At 43.3% G+C, this 20,220-nt stretch overlaps 1 protein-coding gene across 5 annotated transcripts in view; it reads left to right on the top strand.

Annotated features, from left to right (window-relative positions):
• The first annotated feature begins 9,355 nt into the window (after window positions 1-9,355).
• LOC129183308 (gastrula zinc finger protein XlCGF57.1-like) overlaps window positions 9,356-20,220 on the top strand; it is a 78,882-nt gene continuing 68,017 nt past the window's right edge. For 3 of the 5 annotated variants that reach the window (XR_008570772.1, XM_054780411.1, XM_054780408.1), the window contains exons 1-2: window positions 9,356-9,505; window positions 10,807-10,870. Coding sequence is in view for 2 of the 5 variants with exons in the window: in XM_054780411.1 (XP_054636386.1) it covers window positions 9,491-9,505; window positions 10,807-10,870 (79 nt within the window). In the remaining 3 variants the exon portion in view is untranslated. Of the gene's footprint in view, window positions 9,506-10,806; window positions 10,871-19,008; window positions 19,146-20,220 lie in introns of all 5 variants that reach the window. The other 2 variants (XM_054780409.1, XM_054780410.1) reach the window with 2 other exon arrangements.

Below are 20,220 nucleotides of genomic sequence, written 5' to 3'. Positions count from 1 at the left end.
ACTTGAAGGTTTTCACCCTCTCCACCTCAGTCTCATCAATAAACAGGGGTCTATGCGGCTCCTTTTCCCTTGTTCTTGGGTCGATGATCATCTCTTTAGTCTTATCTGTATTGAGAAGGAGATTGTTATCACGACACCAAGCTATGAGGTCCGCCACCTCTCTTCTGTATGATGTTTCAACACCACCAGTGATCAGTCCGATGACTGTAGTGTCATCTGCAAATTTAATGATGCTGGTGTTGTTCTGGGAGGCCACGCAATCGTAGGTGAAGAGCGTGTAGAGGAGTGGACTCAGCACACACCCCTGTGGGGTCCCAGTGCTCACAATTCTTGAGCTGGATGTGCGGTTGTGGACTCTGACTGACTGGGGTCTGCCTGTGAGAAAGTTAAACACCCAGTTACAGAGGGAGGGAGACAGGCCAAGTGTGAGGAGCTTATCTGTGAGTTTGTGGGGGCTGACTGTATTAAAAGCAGAGCTATAGTCTATAAATAGCATTCTGACGTATGTGTCCTGGCCCTGTAGGTGAGAAAGGGCTGTGTGGATGGCAGTGTTGACTGCATCATCCGTGGACCGGTTCTGGCGATATGCAAACTGTAGAGGGTCCACGGTTGCCGCCGGGATGCTCTTTTTGATGTGGGTCATGACTAATCTTTCAAAGCACTTCATAACAATAGGAGTGAGTGCTATAGGGCGATAGTCATTCAAGCAGGTCACGTTGCTCTTCTTGGGTACGGGCACTATGGTGGTGGACTTAAAGCAGGTCGGTACAGATGCTTGTGCAAGCGACAGGTTAAATATGTCAGCAAGCACATCAGCTAGCTCTGATGAGCAAACCCGAAGTGCACGTCCTGAGATGTTGTCTGGCCCTGCTGCTTTTCGTGGGTTTGTTTTGTTTAGAACCCTGCGCACATCAGCTGATGTCACCATGAGAGGTGAGTCCTGTGTGCTCCCCAGGTTCAGCCACCCTCTCTGCTCATCAGGAGTTTGGGTATCAAAGCGGGCATAGAACTCATTCAACTCATCAGGAAGTGTGGTTTGGCTGGACGTGGCTACGCTACTCTGCTGTCGATAGTCTGTGATGTGCTGGAGCCCCGCCCACATGCGCCGAGGGTCTGAGGTGGAATAGTAGCCCTCCAGCTTCTGTCTGTACTGCCTCTTGGCCTCCCGTATGGACCTCCTCAGGTCATATCTGGCCTTTTTGTAGTCATCAGCGGTGCCCATGACAAATGCAGTCGAACGAGCACGTAGCTTAGCCCTTACATCACAGTTCATCCACTGTTTTTGGTTAGGGTATTTTCTGTAATACTTGGTGGTGGTAACAGTCTCTATGCATGTGCTAATGTAGCCAGTAACAGCAGAAGCATATTCATCCAAATCAACAGTACAATCTTCCCTCCCCGCTGCAGTTTTAAACACATCCCAGTTTGTGCAGCCAAAGCAGTCCTGAAGTACTTGATCAGTTTCTTCATTCCATACTTTAACTGCTGTACGTACAGGGGGAGCTTTTTTAAGAAGTTGTCTGTATGTTGGATAAAGGAATATAGAGATGTGGTCAGCCTTTCCAAAGTGGGGTCTTGGAACAGCCTTCAAAGCACCTTTCATGTTGCAGTAGACTTGGTCCAGGATGTTATTTTCCCTTGTGGGAAAGCTCACATGCTGGTAATATTTGGGGAGGACAGTCCTGAGGTTACAGTGGTTGAAATCGCCAGATATAATAAATACAGCGTCTGGGTGTTTGGTCTCGTGTTTATCAATGATGTCATGCAGGAGGCCTAGTGCATTAGCAGTGTTAGCTCGTGGTGGGATGTAAACAGCAGTTAAATACACAGCGCTAAACTCACGAGGCAAATAAAAAATAAAAAAAAAAAATCCATTGCAAGCCTATAATAATTGCCATCATTTCTGCTGTATAAACCGAGAGCTGGTCAGGTAATCTTTTAATGATGCTATAATTCATTGTTGGTACATAGATTCCAATCCCCACCTTCCCTCCTTCACTTTTTGATCCATCTGTATACATATCTAAGTAACCATAATATTTGTTTTTAATATATTGACTTGCCTTATGTCCTTTTTCATTATCTTTCCATTTATTTTTTAACTCTGTTATATGTATATCTACTTCAGGTTTCGGAAATAGCCAAATAGGAATATTGCTTATGGGTGTAGAATTATTAATATGTATATTTTTTATGTTATATTTATCTATTTTATCTTTAATTACCCACCCAAAGCTATTACTTTTAGTTGTATTATACTCCCAACATTCCTCTATCACATTCTTGGCCAGATGTCCATGCCTACATCCCTTCAGTCTACTCCAGTATGTTAACATAAGTTGATCTCTTCTCAGGTCATACGCTACTTCTCCTAACTCAACCTGCATTGCTTTAATTGGTGTTGATGTAATTGCACCTGTACATATCCTAAATGCTTTGTGAATATTTCTTTCTATTTTCATTAAATGTGTTTTAGCTGCAGCTCCATATACAAAACTTCCATAATCTATATTTGCTCTCATCAAAGCTCTATATGTACACATCAGTGATTGTTTATGTGCTCCCCATTCCTTACCTCTAACAGCTCTCATTAAGTTTATTATCCTCTTACATTTCTCTTCTACCTTTTCCACATGGGTCTTCCATGTGCCTTTCTGATCTAGCCACATACCAAGATATTTAAAATGATCTACTTTTATCATGTTTTGTCCATATAGCATCAGGTTCTGATTTTTTATGCCTTTTTTCCGGGTAATCGTCATGTAACATGTTTTATTGGGTTTCTTCTTCTTCTTCTTCTTCTTCTTCTTCTTCTTCTTCTTCTTCTTCTTCTTCTGGTTTAATGGCGGGTTGCAACCATGACTTTAAAGGTGCATACCGCCACCTACTGTACCAGAGTATGTAACATGGGCCATATATCTTATTTTATACTAATTCAGATAACGAGGAAACTACTTATACTAACAATAATATTAAGAATAATACTATAGTAATATATTCTAATAATGAACTACATTCTATTATACCATCCTGTGTCCTTCAAATATTCTATCACCGCCCTCTGTATATGTGTAACCCCCTCCCCACCTGTTCCTAAGATACCCTCAATGCTCCATTCCCTTCCTACCTTAGTCATCCTTTTGCTTAACTTTCCATGTCTTCCCTATATCTCTTGCAGTGTAGTAATATGTGTTCCACCTTCTCTAGGTTTTTGTATCCATACATACTTTCTGTTTACATTTCCCTCCCAAAAACATGGTTTCATTGAACCCAGTGTGATTGAACCTCATCCTAGTTAACACTATTTCCTCTTTTCTGTTTTTCCTCTTCACCCCTTGTGCACTCATACATTTTTGTACTCTATCATATTTCCTTGCACTACTCCCCTCATCCCACCTGTTTTGCCATTTCTCCATCATTTGTTTTTTGGTTATTGCCTTTACTTCACCTTTACCAGCAGGTACATTTATAATATCATTCCTTCTCATCCCCCATTCCCTTCCACCCCTACATGTGCAGGTACCCAGCAGAACCTTATTTCTATTTTGAACATGCGTCATTGGAACAGGCTTTGATGTATTTCTAATAGTAAATCCTCTCCACTTGATTCCAAATGTTGAATACTGTATAAGGCTGCCAGAGTCCACACAACATAGCACCTCTATCTGCTTTGATTTCCTCTATCCATTGCAGGCCAATAATCATTGCCATCATTTCTGCTGTATGAAGGGAAACCTGATCAGGTCATCTTTTTGCAATGCTATAGTTCATGGATGGTACATAGATTCCAATCCCCACCTTCCCTCCTTCACTTTTCCACCCATCTGTAGAAATATGTACATAAACCTTACATAGATGTGATGTTAGAGCAATAGGTCTATAGTTTAGTTCTCAGGATGCTTTGGATCCTTACCAGATTTATTCAATGCTAATATTCATGCACCTTTCCAGTGTTTGGCTATTTTACATTCTTCCCACATCTTGTTCAATAAATATCATATTTCCTGGTAAGTTGTGGAACATAACATCAGTCAACATCAGGTCTTCTACTGTTGCAGTATCTTTACTTTTATTTCATCCTATTTGCAATTCATTCATATTCATTTCAGCATCCATCACACTCTCCTCACCATCCTGTCTTAGGAACACATCCCTATGTTCTTTTAGCATTTATTCTATGATGAGCATCCAGATGGTCTCCACTATGCACCCCTGCAAACTTTTTCCCCAACACACTTGCTTTTTCCTGATCAGTTCCAGCCATTGTTCCATTGTCTTCTAATGCAGGTGTTTGAACAAACACCTTTTTCCCACTCATCTTCTTCAACATTGACCATACATCTCCTATCTTGATTTGCCTTCCAATGGCAGAGCAATAATCCCTCCATGCCTTTTCTTTACTGCTTTTAATTACATTTTCTTGACTGAGGTTCTTCCTTAACCTCCTTAGTGCGCTATTTCGCTCTTTTCCAGCTGTTGTGCACTTTTCATTTCACCATGGAACCATTTTCCTTTCCATTCCAACTGACTTCCAAGGTATACTTTTCATTGCTGCATCTATTATCTTATTTGTCATCTTAACTGTGCATTCCTCTATGCCACCTTCCATTGATATTGAATTTGCTGCTTTGCTACATTCCTCCATGAATTTTCCCCAAAGCACCACTTTTTCTGTCTGGGTATTTCTTTGACATCTACTTGGGTGTTTGTTGTCCAACTTCTGGGGAAATGATCACTTCCTATACTTGTGTTTTCATGTACATTCCATTCACAGGAACTTGCCAAGTGATGTGAGACCAGAGTTAAACCAATACATGACATTCTATTTGAGCGTATATCTATTCTTGTACCATTTCCCCTGCTGAAGCAGACTAACTGTCTGATATCCATGAATTCTTCTACTACTGCTCCATTGTGATCAGTTTGCTATGACTACATTCAAGTCCCCACACCAGATCTCTCTACCACCATGCCTCCTTATGATCTTCTCCAATGGTTCAACATCTAATAGTTGACACGGGTTATACATATGAATCATGATGACATTTCTATTTGCTTGATGTATTTCAATAAGCAGACATTCTATGTCAGTTCATGTTGCTATTCTATTGTATTGTATTGTATTGTATTGCATTGTATTGTATGTACTTTATTTATCCCACAGCGGGGAAATTTACTTGTTACAGCAGCAAGCAAGCAAGACAAGTAAAGACAACAGTAAAGTAAAGTAAAGTAACGCATCGTGACTACAACATGGTTCAGGTGGTGCAGGTGTTGTAGAGCCTGACAGCGGTCGGTATGAAGGACCTGCGGAACCTCTCCTTCTTACACCGTGGGTGTAACAGTCTGCTGCTGAAGGAGCTGCTAAGGGAACCCACAGTATCATGTAGCGGGTGAGAGGTGTTGTCCATGATGGATGTCAGCTTAGCCAACATCCTTCTCTCCCCCACTTCCTCCATGGAGTCCAGAGGACCGTCCAGGACAGAGCTCGCTCTCCTGATCAGCCTATTGATCCTGCTCCTGTCCCTGTCCGTGCTGCCCCCTCTCCAGCAGCCCACAGCATAGAAGATGGCTGAGGCCACCACAGAGTCATAAAAGGTCCGTAAAAGAGTCCTGCACACACCAAAGGACCTCAGTCTCCTCAGCAGGTGGAGGCGTGGAGGACGTGGGTGTTGACGAACCAGTCCAGTTTGTTGTTAAGGTGAACACCCAGGAATTTGTAGCTGTCCACCAACTCTATGTCCACTTCCTGGATGTTCACCTGTGTGAAGTGGGATGTTTTCCTCTGGAAGTTAATGATCATCTCCTTTGTCTTTCTGGTGTTGAGTTGTAGCTGGTTAAGCTCACTCCAGCTGACAAAGTCCCTGATGACCGTCCTGTATTCCAGATCATTCCCCTCTGAAACACAACCAACGATGGCTGTGTCGTCGGAGAACTTCTGGACGTGACACTGTGTGGAGCTGTGTGTGAAGTCCGAGGTGTAGAGGGTGAAGAGGAAAGGGGATAGCACTGTACCCTGAGGGGCACCTGTGCTGCAGAGTACCATGTCAGACACACAATGATGGAGCCTCACATACTGTGGTCTGTTGGTGAGGTAGTCTGTAATCCATGCAGTCAGGTGTTGGTGTTGTTACTCCCACACTCTCCATCTTCACTCTGAGTCATGACGGCTGGATGGTGTTAAAGGCACTGGAGAAGTCAAAAAACATGGCCCTCACAGCGCTCCCGCTGTCCTCCAGGTGTAGCAGTAATCTGTGCAGAAGGTAGATCACTGCGTCGTCCACTCCAATCCCAGGCCGGTAAGCAAACTGCAGGGGGTCCAGCTGAGGGGTTGGGTGTTGAGGGTGGCAGGCTGAAGAGTGGAGGGGGAGGGGGGGCTGTCTCGGGAAAGTGTGAAGAGGGGGCAGGGTGGGTAGGGGAGGGAGGGGCAGACTCAAATCTGTTGAAAAACAGATTGAGTTCATCTGCCCAGATCTTGTCCCCACGGGCTTGGTCTCTCCCCACTCCTTTACCATGGCCTGTGATGGTCTGCAGCCCTCTCCAGACTTCCCTGGTGTTATTCTGCTGCAGCCACTTCTCTAGTTTCCTCCTGTAGCAGTCCTTCCCCTTCATGATCTTATCCCGGAGTTCCCACTGGACTCTGCACAGCTCCTCCTTGTCACCTGAGTTGAAGACCCTCTTCTTCTTATTCAGCAGGGCCTTAATCTCAGAGGTCACCCAGGGTTTGTTGTTGGGAAAACACCGCGCTAACTTGGAGGGCACAGTGTTCTCCACACAGAAGTTAATATAGTCTGTGATGTAGTGCGTCATGATGTCAACGCAACGTCACTGCCATGGGGACTACAGAGCGCTCGCTTCCCAGTCTGTTGTCTGGAAGCAGTCTCTGAGCCTAGCACTGCTCTTCTCAGACCACTGCTTCACAGGCCTCTTCACAGAGGGTTGTCTATTCACTACTGGAGTGTAGTCTGTGACGAGATGGACGAGGTTGTGATCAGAACGACCCAGCGGGGGGAGGGGGGATGAGGTGTATGCATCCTTGATGTTTGCATACAGAAGGTCCAAAGTTTTATTGTCTCTAGTGTGACATTTCACATGCTGGGTGAAGGTGGGAAGAGCAGAGGACAGGGAAGCATGATTGAAGTCACCGGAGATGAGGAGGAGGGATTGGGGGTGCTGGTTCTGAAGTTGAGAGACGATGGTGTGGATCTGCTCTGAAGCTGCAGCAGCGACCGCTGAGGGGGGGATTTACACAGTCATAGCAATAACATGTGAAAACTCCCTCGGGAGGTAGTATGGCCGCATGCTAACCGCTAACAGTTCCACGTCTCTGGTGCACAGTTGTTCCTCCACACTGATGTGTCCCAGGTGGCACCATCTATCATTCACAAACACAGCGATTCCCCCTCCCTTCTTCTTACCGCTCTCCGTTGCATTCCTGTCCGCTCATACCAGCTGGAATCCGTCCAGTGTGACGTGGGAATCCGAAGAAAGCTCACTCAGCCAAGTCTCCGTGAAGCACATGGGGCTGCATTCCCGGTACTCCCGGGTCAGCACCGTTAGCTCTTCCATCTTGTTGGGGAGAGATCTTACGTTAACCATGATGACAGACGGTAGACATGGCTTGTACTGTCTTTTCCGCTTCTTGCACTTCACTCCCGACCTGCATCCTCTTCTACTCCTCCGCAGCTCCTTGGGGATCTCCGGCCTCTCCGCGCAGAGGTGTGTGGCACAGGGTAACAGCTGATCCCGGGTGTAAACAATGGAGCCTTGGTTGAATGGGGAGCCGTGGTTGAAGAAGATTCCGGACCAAAAAGTTAAAAAAAACAGCAAGGCGCATACTACAAAAGTAACAATATGAACCTCCACAGCTGCACACTCGCTAAAAGTGCCGATGCGACAAAAATAAAACTAAGAGGAAAACTAAAATACTATAAAAACACTAAAAGGTGAAAAAAAGTACGGGGCTGCAGTAACCGGCAGCCCCTCACGCGGCGCCATTTTGAAAAAAAAAAAAAACACAAAACATGGTCAAAGTAGACAATTTGAAATACCTTGGAATGTGGCTAGATCAGAAAGGCACATGGAAGACCCAAAAAATGTAGATGTGGAAAATGCAGAAGAGAAATATAAGAAGATAATAAACTTAATGAGAGCTGTTACAGGTAAGGAATGGGGAGCACATAAACAATCACTGATGTGTACATATAGAGCTTTGATGAGAGCAACGATAGATTATGGAAGTTTTGTATATGGAGCTGCAGCTAAAACACATTTAATGAAAATAGAAAGAAATATTCAGAAAGCATTTAGGACAAGTACAGGTGCAATCACATCAACACCAATGAAAGCAATGCAGGTTGAGTTAGGAGAAGTAGCGTATGACCTGAGAAGAGATCAACTTATGTTAACATACTGGAGTAGACTTAAAGGATGTAGGCATGGACATCTGGCCAAGGATGTGATGGAGGAATGTTGGGAGTATAATACAACTAAAAATAAATATATAATATGTATTTATATAGTATATATAAAAATAATATAATAAATAGATTATAAAAATATACATAGTAATAATTCTATAACCATAAGTAATATTCCTATCTGGCTATTTCCTAAACCTGAGGTAGATATATATATAACAGAGTTAAAAAAATAAGTGGAAAGATGGTGAAAAAGGACATAAAGCAAGTCAATATATTAAAAACAAATATTATTGTTACTTAGATATGTATACAGATGGATGAAAAAGTTAAGGGGGGAAGGTGGGGATTGGAATCTATGTACCATCCATGAACTATAGCATTGCAAAAAGATGACCTGATCAGGTTTCCCTTCATACAGCAGAAATGATGGCAATGATTATTGGCCTGCAATGGATAGAGGAAATCAAAGCAGATAGAGGTGCTATGTTGTGTGGACTCTGGCAGCCTTATATAGTATTCAACATAGAAATAAGGATGGATACAAAAAACCTAGAGAAGGTGGAACACATATTACTACACTGCAAGAGATATAGGAAAGACATGGAAAGTTAAGTAAAAGGATGACTAAGGTAGGAAGGGAATGGAGCATTGAGGGCATTTTAGGAACAGGTGGGGAGGGGGTTACACATATACAGAGGGCGGTGATAGAATATTTGAAGGACACAGGATGGTATAATAGAATGTAGTTCATTATTAGAATATATTACTATAGTATTATTATTAATATTATTGTTCGTATAAGTAGTTTCCTCGTTATCTGAATTAGTATAAAATAAGATATATGGCCCATGTTACATACTCTGGTACAGTAGGTGGCGGTATGCACCTTTAAAGTCATGGTTGCAATCCGCCAAGAAGAAGCAGAAGAAGAAGCAGAAGAAGAAGAAGAAGAAGAGGCACAAAACGAGACTTTCACACGCAGGTTCCCTTCGAATGGTGATCGATGCACCAGCTAGAGGAAAACAACGAAAATATACCGACTCAGGCCCAAAACTGATCCTGCTGAGATGGATTTGGCTCCGGTAAGTGTCACTTCCTCGGAATAGTGTTCTTACTGTCGGATAATGTCGTCTCGGTGAATGATGAAGCTTGTTGATAAAGTCGTGTTAGTAAATGATGAAGATTGTTAGGGTAGTTTAACTTGTTAGATGCTAGCGAGACATGCTAGCCATCTTTTAGTAAAAGTAAATTGCCACCAACAACCATTCTATTGAGCCTGTCCTTGACTGTCTTTGCAGAGGAAGACATTCATTTTCTCAATCATTTCTTCTTTGTTTTCTAATTTCAACAATAGACGCTGATATTTTTATGAGCGTTTTTTTCACGTATTCTCCATCTGTGAACGGCTTCGTAAGGAGGGGTCCTTACAATCTCACGTGCAGCCCAGTGTTGCCAACTTGGCCATTTTCTCGCTAAATCTGGCGACTTTCCAAACCCTCCTGGTGATTTATTTTCCCAAAAGCGACTGGCGACAAACGTAGGGGCTGGTATTTGTAGACGTAAAAGTGAAACGTATTGTTGTGCCCCGCCTCACAGCATTCACAGGCGGGATGACACCGTCAGCTCCCGCAGAACACTATCTGCCTCTCCCGGAGTCACCACCTCGGCGATTAGCGTGTCACAGGCTTGCTGTCGTGGTTCATGAAATGTTAACTTTGTGTCTTATTGCCATTTAGGAAGGAGGTTTTATCGCTAGCATGCTTGCTAACAATAGCTACTTGCTAGCTAGATCGCAAATTAAAACGATAATAATTTAGTTATATTTATTAGCGGTTGTAATAGTTACACAAGCATTGTTGTAACAAGCGCCACCGTAAAGCAGTTTGTTTATTTGTAATGGTGAACCAAGAAAGCTAGCTGCATTGAGCTAATGGCTGTGTGTAATGTAGCCTAATGCAGCAGTAAGGTAAGTAGCTATTACTTTTATTCATCTCCAAGAGAAACATAAAAAAACGCTAAATACGATGCAAATAATCTTTGTTCGGTTGATTCCCTTTTGTTCTGCTTGAAATTTCATTGAAAGTGAGTTTTTCCACACTAAAATAAAGTTAGGGCAGGATTTAGAAAGTGTTTAAGAATGGGCCTCAGATGTAAATGGGTTCATGTTTGAATTAAAGATCAGCACCTCAGGTGGGGAGGAACTATATGGAGCTCGGTACACGTGCTGTATGTTGCTCATTCATAACAACTTGGATGCTTCTTATTTTAGTGGCAGGCCGAGCAAGCAAGGAATGGGATGCATTTGTCATCTTAAATATTGTTGTTTTCCACCGTTTATGTTCAATGTCATTATTCATGATGTGCTGTGTATCCTTTCTTTTAGACATCATGCAGTCCCAGCTATGCAAATGACTGCAGATCAGCAGACTTCACATCACCAGGCCTGGGTAAACACGTCTATACAGTCGTCCCTCGCAATTGAATCAATGATGGCTGTCTGGTGGTAGACTGTGGTCTATTATTAGTCAAACATATTGAAATACAAGCCATACAGTATGTAGTATTCTGGTCACTAGGTGGCAGTAATGACACTAAACATTGATGAGCCATTATCTTACACTACATGACCTTAGCAAAGCATGAAGTCATGGCATGTCCCACATGATAGACCGAAAAAAGTTATCCTCCCATTCCGTGTGGAAGTGGTCATTTTTGGGTTTCGTAAGTTTAGAAAAAATACATTTGAGGCTAACTGGTTAGTTTTTTAGCTTGCTAGCTAGCGGCCGTCTCGAGTCCCTGTGGCATAAGAGATACACAATGTGGTGTAAACAATGAATAATAGGGCTGTAAAGGTGACTAGGGGTCTTATTTCATTTTTTTATGCCCTAACTATGAAAATATGCATTAAATATATTTAAAGTGAAGAGGGTGTTTTCTCCAGGTACTCCAGTTTCCTCCCACATTACAAAATGTGCATTTTTGCTTCATTGGAGACTCTAAATCAGGGGTAGGGAACCTATGGCTCGGGAGCCAGTTGTGGCTCTTTTGATGACTGCATCTGGCTCTCAGACATTTCTTAACACCATAAAATGTGTTTATTTTAATTTGTTTTCCTGACATTTTAAAGTAAAACATTACAGAAACAGAAACATTACAAAATTCAAAATATGCATTGTAATGCATTTTAACCCATCCATTTTTTTTTCTAGCGCAATGCCAGCTGTCCTTCCCATGTTTTCCGTGTCAGACACCAAAACTTGATTATTATTGGGGTTGTCCCTCCTTTAATCAAACCTTCTTTAATCAAATAGTCAGCTAGCTAATTGTGAAGAGACAACCCTTTTGATGAAAAAGGAAAAGAAAGAAAGATACGGAGTAGGTCACAAAACCATGCAGCACCAGAAGTTGCATTAATGGTAAAAAGTTATTTATTATTGGTTAGCTTCAATATAACAACATTATTACAAAGAATACATTCAGAGACTGATATTCTAAAATTGCTAGTATTCCTTAAATACTGTATACACACATTTGGTTGTATTCGGTGTTAAAAAATATGATATGGCTCTCACGGAAATACATTTTAAAATATGTGGCTTTCATGGCTCTCTTAGCCAAAAAGGTTCCCGACCCCTTCTCTAAATTGTCCATAGGTATGAATGTGAGCGTTTGTCTATATGTGCCCTGCCATTGGCTAGACACCAGCCAGGGTGTACCCCACCTGTCGCCCAAAGTCAGCTGGGATAGGCTCCAGCATACCCCCGCGACCCTAATGAGAAGCGGTATAGAAAATGGATGGATGGATGAAGAGCGTGACAAGGAAGGAAGGAAGGAAGGTTAAAAAAATGCTTCTGAGGGTAAAATACTGCTTTGAGCATCACAAGATTGTTATGAGACTCAAAATGTCCCAATATGAGTAAATCCAGCTAAGAATAAGTTTTTTTTGCTCATTTCAACATCACTTTTATGTTTTTAAAGACATATTGGACGCTAACTGGGGAATGTACGCACTGTAAATGACATGTTAACGTTCTTTATGCTCAGTTATTCACTCATTTATTTTGAAGAATGTAGTCCTGCCACCGGATGTTGGCACGCTCTTATTTTGGCGGGACGTTTTTTCTTTTCCTGTGTCAAAAGGTTAACTTCGCTAATGGTGATTGCAACCCCACGCACAATGTGCTCACATATTTTCTCAGTTTTAACCTGGCTGGTGGTAGGCTAATGTGCAAGACTACCTCGTGTTTAAGCTAGCGCCCTTGGAAGGCGGAATGAGTTTTCACGGTGCTTATGGTGCTTACGGTACTGAGCTCATGGTGCTCAAGGTGCAAGAACTGAGCCAGAAGAATAAAGGCACCTGTTTGAAACTCCACGTCTGACTAATTAATTCCAAGTGGCCGCTACATGCAAACCGAGGCAAAGTTGTGGCCTGAATTTTTTCTTGAAGGGATAATATGGAATTTTTGCCATGAAGTTGTATGACATCCCCATCAGCAGTGTAGTACATCAGCAGCGACTTACCCCCCCACTTGGTCTCCTCAGTCCAGTTCTGGTGGGATTTTGGTGATGAAGAACGAAGTTAGTCGTAGGTGGTGGCTGGGTTACACAAGTAAGGAGTTTGGCTTCTCAAAACAACATGTGTTCAGAAGAGGAACACATTTTCATCACAAAAATTGAAAAAATCAGAGCTCACAAATGGCCTCCCACCGTTTCCCTGCACACCGCCGCCTGTCCATTCTTCCACACAAGAACGCTCGCATCTTCTTCCGCGGCGGAGCGCCGTGGCCATCGTGTTTTGCGTGTGTGTTCCACAGCAGAAGAAGACGTGAGCGTCTTCATCACATACACAGGATGGAATGGACAGGTGACAATGCACAGGGATGCAGCGGGAGGCCATTTGTGAGCTCAGATTTTTTTGGAGGAGGCGTTTTTATGATGCAAACGATGCGCAGTGTTTTGGTATTACTGTCATTATGGCCTCAGCCCATGAGGGAGGTATTTTATTGGTGTGGAGGGTCCCATTGAAGGAGGAGAGGAGGACCGGAGTTGGCTCTTCTAGAAACATCTTATACCACTCTGCTGGAAACACATCACTTCCCGGTGACTTAGGATTTTTGAGGGCGTTTATTGCCTCTTTCACCTGCTTTGTTGTCATTTGGGCCGTAAGTCTATCATTCTGTCTGGTCCCTATTGAGGGGAGGTGTAGCCCCTCCAGAAAACCCTTCATTTCCTCTCCTTTTGCTGATGTAGGTTGTGTGATAGTACTCTTGGAAAAGTCTGTCAATGTCTTCTGGAGTGGTTAGTATGTCTTCAGAGTGTGGCTCTTTCATTTTATTCATGTTGTTTTTGATTTCTTGTTTTCGTATACGTTTTGCCAATCATTTTGTGGCTTTTGGGCCTACTTGGTAATAGCCTGCTTAGAGAAGTTGGTCCTTTTTTCTCTTTCATCTAGTAATATATGATGAATTATACTCCTGGACTCTTTCATTTCTTGATATATCTTGGGATCTTGTGTCCTCTGATAGTCCTGTTCCAATTCCCTTCATTTCTCACTGTTTACTCCATACGCTTTAGCATGAAGCTGTTTTGCATGTGCTGTTTCAGCTATTAATTTCCCTCTGATAACCGCCTTCATGACGTCCCAGAGTATTGTTGGTCTACCTCTCCGTTGTCGTTCTCCTCCATGTATCTTTTTATCTGTTTCTACTTGAGCCTTTGTCTGATCTTTGTTTTATATTCCCAAGTTAAGTCTCCATATTGTTTTCCTTTTCCTGTTGTTAAGATGTATGAACAGATGAACTGGCTTGTGATCAGATACATCTGACATTCCTTCACGCTGTAGTAGTCCTCCATCTTCATGAAGAAATAGTCCATTCCTGAGTGCACTTTGTGTACCGCTGAGTTTCTCCTCAAGTAAAATGGTTTGTGCTTTCTCCGTTTAGGTTTTTGTCATGACCTTATTTCTTTTTAGCGGGATGTTGAGGCCATGAACATTCAGTGACATTGTCCTAACATCATTCAACATCCTTGTATTTGACCATTCTTCCATCATGTTCTCCCAAGCAAATCCTAACTAGCCACTTATAGAAACAACGTTCAACACCAGTGTCAGGGAAATCCTTGCAGATAACCAAGACAAGTACTGGACTGTGTAACTACTCAAAGAAAAAAACTCAACCCAGCCAAGATTGTCTTTTCTCTCGTGAGGAGAACAGAAGGGACGCACCAGAGTTGCCTTCCCAAACCGCTCTGAATACGTTCTCTGAGCTCTTGCTTTTTATTTGGGTATTCCCTAACTACAAGGTTGTGCAACTCTAAGGGATGGGGTGAGCAACGCAGCTGCACAATTGTACTTGTCTTTTCCTATGTGTATGCGTCTCTGTGGCAGTTATCCGTAATACATGTGTGGCATGAAGCACATTTCAGCACAGCCTCGAAGGACATCGATTAGTATGCGACTGCATCCTTGGAGTCAGCAGACAAGGTGGCGCCATGAGTCGCCATCTTCTCTGTTGCTAGGTCACATTCCTAAAACAGACATTCCTACAGGGCAACACACTTGAACACTATTATGATATAGGAGTGATAATAATATTGCTGGTTAATTTATGTCCAGTTCCAACAGTGTTTAGTACATTTTCATAACAAACCCTTCACAACGATAGAAAAAATGTCTTTCTTTCTTTCCCTCCTGTTTATGAAAATAAACATTGAATCATCAAAGTCTCATTACTTCAGTGGGAAGAAAACTACCCAAAAAACCCCGTAGGGAAAAAGGGAGAAACCCTTCCCAAGTAAGGTGTCAGGGAAATCCTTGCAGATAACCAAGACAAGTACTGGACTGTATAACTACTCAAAGAAACAGACTCAACCACGGCAAGATTTTCTTACTCGCGAGGAGAAACGGAGGGACGCACCAGAGTTGTATCCCATACCGCTCTGGATACGCTCTCCAAAAAACCTCTCTCTTTATTTGCTATTGGGCGTTCCCTAGTTACAGGAGAGTTCAGCTTCTCAAGGAAGGGGCCTACTACAGCTGAACTCTGTGTCTCTAGCTATGTGTGTGCCTCAGTGTAGTGATATCATACATGTGTGGTTTAATTAATTTTCTAACATCACAGAATGGGAAAAGGAGCAAAAGACCTTGAGCACCTCAACCTCCTCCATGTCTCTGAGTTACACAAGACTGACCCGTTTGATTCCCCTCACAGGGCCTGCTTACTCCCTTCTATGCACAAGAGTACAACAATAATATATTTATAAAATGGGTGATAACGTATATAGATTTCTCTAACAAGGCTCTTGTTTGAACTGATGCTGCAAATTGCAGCTGCTCTCGTTCATGGTCACATCACATTCTCACACGTGAAAACGTGTGTGTTTAGTACATTTTCATAACAAAACCTTCACAGCAATAGAAACACATTCTTTCACATAAGGAGAAACATAAATATACATATACAGTCAAACTTGTCTATAGCGGCCACTAGAGGGAGTCTGCAGAAGTGGCCGCCATAGACAGGTGGCCTCTATAGACAGGTTGGTGTCCAGTTTGAATGTTGACCAGTAGAGGGGGGAAAAAAATAATAATAATGTTGACCAGTAGAGGGCACTGCAGACTGTGGATAAAAGTTGTACAGCACTACTAGGCTTGTTATCATGGTTCATGGTTTTAATCCTGAACATGCATATGAGTCAAACAGTAGCACATCACATAGTACAATTCACAATTTTGCATGTCCAAAAAGGAGTAGGAAGAAGCAAAGCTTATTTAATCCTACCCCTCATCAGTTTCACATCAGTTGCAATACATTTATTCACCTTGTTCTTTCAAGTGTACTTTGTAGGTCTACATGACAATGTACTGTAGTGCAATCATAGCCAAGGTTTTTACTTACCGTATTTTCACGACCACAAGGCGCACTTAACGGTCTTAAATTTTGTCCAAAATGAGTGGGGCGCCCTATAATGCAGAGCGCCGTATGTGTGTACCGAGTTCCAAAATCTGTAAGAAAATCTGTAAGTGTTGCTGCGTGACTTTTGAGCGCTCGACTCCCAGTCGGCTCGACTGACTGGGAGCCTGCCAACACGCTGCTTGTATAGAGGAAAGGAAAGGTGGACGTGACTGAGGACGCAAAAGGCACGCCCCAGTAGTTATGTAAGTATATTTTTATTATGAAATGGCACGATCTATCCATCCAACTACATCACAAACATGGACGACGTGCCGCTCACTTTCCACATCCTGGTGAACCACACTGTAGAGAAGACCAGCACGGTCGCCATACACACAACGGGACACGGGAAGTCTGCTTTTACTGTTGTGCTTGGTTGCCATGGTAATGGACAGAAACTGCTACCTGTGGTAGACGCTGACGCTGCCTAAAGAAAAGTTTCCAGCCGGACCAAAGCGGCTGGAAGGAGAAAATGGCTGAGTGACGTGTACGGAAAGAAACCAGATGTTTTTTCACACGCATCACCACAAATGAACCTGGAGCTTAACATCATTCCGGGAGGCTTGACGAGGGAACTCCAACTGCCGGATATCGGTGTAAACACGGCGTTTAAAGTTACGTTGCGAGCGCCGTGGGAGCGGTGGATGACAGCTAGCGAACACAGCTTCACTAATGGATTGTGGATGCTTGGGCTAACGTGTCTGATGCACTGTTCGAGCTTTCACAAAAGCCAGCATCATTTCTGAGGCGCCACACGGCAACGAGACTGACTGACAATGACGACAGGGAACCTGGCGTGTTTGATGGAGAACTTGCCCCGCTCTTCATTTGGGATATAAAAGATGAGGACTTTGATGGATTTGTGGATTAGGATTTATCAAAAATAATGTGAGTACATTGTTAAATACTTCAATAAAGTACAACCCAACTCAGTTTTGCTCTCGCTGGCTTTTTAAAAACATACAATAGCAAGCATGCTAGCGTATTGTCGCGTCGTTCCCCGGCGTGCTTTGCGGTAGTGTTTTGGTGCGTCGCTGGGGAGCACTTCCTGTTCCCCTGGTTGTGTTTTGGTACAAATGCTCTTAAAGTTACATGTTTGAGCTACATAGTTGTTAGTTATTGTTCTGCAAAAATAGAGGTAATGTCTTGTCTGTGTTTGTGCTGCTGTGTGATGTTTTTAGTTGACTTAGACTGTTGTGTTGAGTGATGACCATCCTGATTTCAAGTGGGCTTGTTAAGTCCGTATGTGTTACAATGCATACCTGCGCCCAATAGCACAGTGCGCCTTGTGTATGTGTTAAATACAAAAATAGCACTTGTAGCTGAGACTGCGCCTTTTAATATCGTGAAAATACGGTACTAAAAGGAAGCTAGAGGCTTAATAATAACTGATAGAATATATCCACGACCCACAGAACAAAGCTGTGCTAGTAATGTCTTACGCTTGTTTTTAATATTTTACTTTTTATACGGCAGACAGCTTTAGTTCATCAGGAAGTGACGGTGGGCGTCCCGAGCAGGAGAGCTAGGCTCAGTGCTAGCTGTGAGTTTGGAGAGAGTTGGGAAGTGTGTTTATCTTGGCGTGGATGTAAAGTCCTGCAGTGTTCTCCGCTGTTAATAAAGCCATTAAAGTGCATCGGCGACGTGAGTCTCTCCTTCCCCACAACAAGCGGCATTACAGTATTGACCAGTGCACACCAGGAAATAAACGGTGTCATTTCTTACAGGCATTCCTGGGACAGCTATGTAGTGGAGCTTGTTTAACCTTTGACTTGTGGGCAAGCAGGAAGGAGAGACTATGCTGAGAGATGTGTGTGTGTTCTTAGCTGCTGTCTGGTGGCCGCGTTCAATAAATAAAGTTGGCAGAAGCAACAGGAGAAGTTTCCTTCTTTGCTTCGGAGCTGAATAACACTGACAAGTTAACAGACTAGTAGCGAACGGAAAAGAAGACGGCTTTTTTTGTGTCGAATACAGAAGATGAGGACTTTGATGGATGTGTGGATGAGGATTGATGGAAAAATAACGTGAGTACATTCTAAAATACTTCAATTAAGTACAACCCAACTCAGTTTTGCTCCCGCTGCCGCATGCATGCTAGCGTATGTTTTTTTTTTTTTTATTGTAGCGTCGCTGGGAGCACGTCCTGTTCCCAGTCTACTTTGCGGTAATGTTTTGGTGCAAATGCTCTGAAAGTTACATGTTTGACCAGGAAATAGCAAGCTCAAAAGAAGACGACTTTTTTATGTGGAACAACTGACAGTTTGTGTGGATCTTGTGAATGATTGTGACTGAGTTAGGACTCAGTAATTAAAGTCTACACACAACGGCTTCATTGATTGAAAAACAAAACTTTTTCGTGCATGAAGCTTCTACTTGAGTTGGTAATTTGGCCGCTATATGCGGTCAGATATTGAGTTTAGGGTCTATAACATGTAAATTTGCTGCGGGGGATTTTTCAGTGGCTGCTATAGGCAGGTGGCCGTTCTATAAAGGTGGCCGCTAAGGCAGGTTTGACTGTACAAGTACGCTAGAGCAAAACAAAAAGAAATGGAAATGTAACACATCAGAGAAAATCTAAAAACATCAGAAAACAAACACTTTCAAGTACACTTTTCATTTCCTTCATACAGGATTTACACCGAGGTGTCAGAGTTATCGTCAGAATCGTGTAGGGAAAGCTAAAGCAACAGTGACCTGGGCAGCCACCTTGACCTGGATGGCGTCCATGAGTTTGGAAGACATCAGACGGCACAAGGAGATGCCACAGGTGATAAAACTGAGTACTAACAGAAACCCACCGACACACATACTAGCCAGTAAAAGGATGACGTTCTTCCAATTGCCAAATGTGTCGTGTAACCATTTAAGGAAGGAGTTGGACTCACCACCTTCCATACTTTGTGTTTTTTCATGATATGCCCGCAGCAGTGTGAGGGTTTCTGCTATTTTGACGTTCTGCAGGGTGTGTAGTGCAATGTGAGTACAACATTCGCCTGTGCTCCGGATGTACCTGCACAATTTTTCTGCCAAAATTATGTCCAAAGCTTGTCTGTTCTGTATCACCATTAACGATGTAGCATGTAATTGTGAAGCTGAGTGAGTGGACAAGACTTCTGTAAAGTTGGTCAGGGAGTTGATTTTGTGGTTCAAATACTGTAAGTACTGAGTTCTGTGTGGTTGTAGGTGGTAACCGGAAACAAAGCACCTATCAGCAGTTTGTCCTTGTCCGGGATGTTCCTAGGCATGCCATTTGCAGGGGTCTGTCCTATGAGACACGTCAGGGGTGATGTAATTAGGGCCCTCTGCCGTACAGAGGCCGGTCATCACCACGAGGGTCACCAGAGCCACTGTGACTCCAGCGCCCACGCACCAGCAGCGATGTTGGTGGAATCGTTCGTTGATCATTCTTCCTGAGAGGGGTGTGTTTGCCACGGAAAACCCTCTCTCCCACTATGGTCTTTCGACGGGGGGGTCGGAGTCTAGGTGATGGTTTCGCGGTGCTGTCTAGCCCAGGGGACTGGCGTCGCTCGGTCCACCAGGGAAATGTTGGAGCTTGCACTGGGATTGATGAATCCAGCCGGCTCGTCCCGTCACCTTTACTGCAGTTGGTGTGACGCCGATCACTTCAAGTGGACCGTCCCAGCGTTCACTGTCCCACCGGGGTCGTTTCAGCACTTTGAGGAAGACCTGGTCACCAACTCGGACTTGGGTTGTCTGTGGAGCAGAACACACTGGCAAGTCATTGTGTTTATACACCTCCCTCGGTTCATATATTCTCCTCATGTGGGCGGGTATGGACCCTCCCATGGGTCTGTGTAGGCTCTCAGTCGCACAGGAGTTGT

The sequence above is a fragment of the Dunckerocampus dactyliophorus genome, chromosome 6, assembly GCF_027744805.1.
Source record: "Dunckerocampus dactyliophorus isolate RoL2022-P2 chromosome 6, RoL_Ddac_1.1, whole genome shotgun sequence".
Classification (NCBI taxonomy): domain Eukaryota; kingdom Metazoa; phylum Chordata; class Actinopteri; order Syngnathiformes; family Syngnathidae; genus Dunckerocampus; species Dunckerocampus dactyliophorus.
This window is presented reverse-complemented; position numbering and strand designations above follow the sequence as displayed.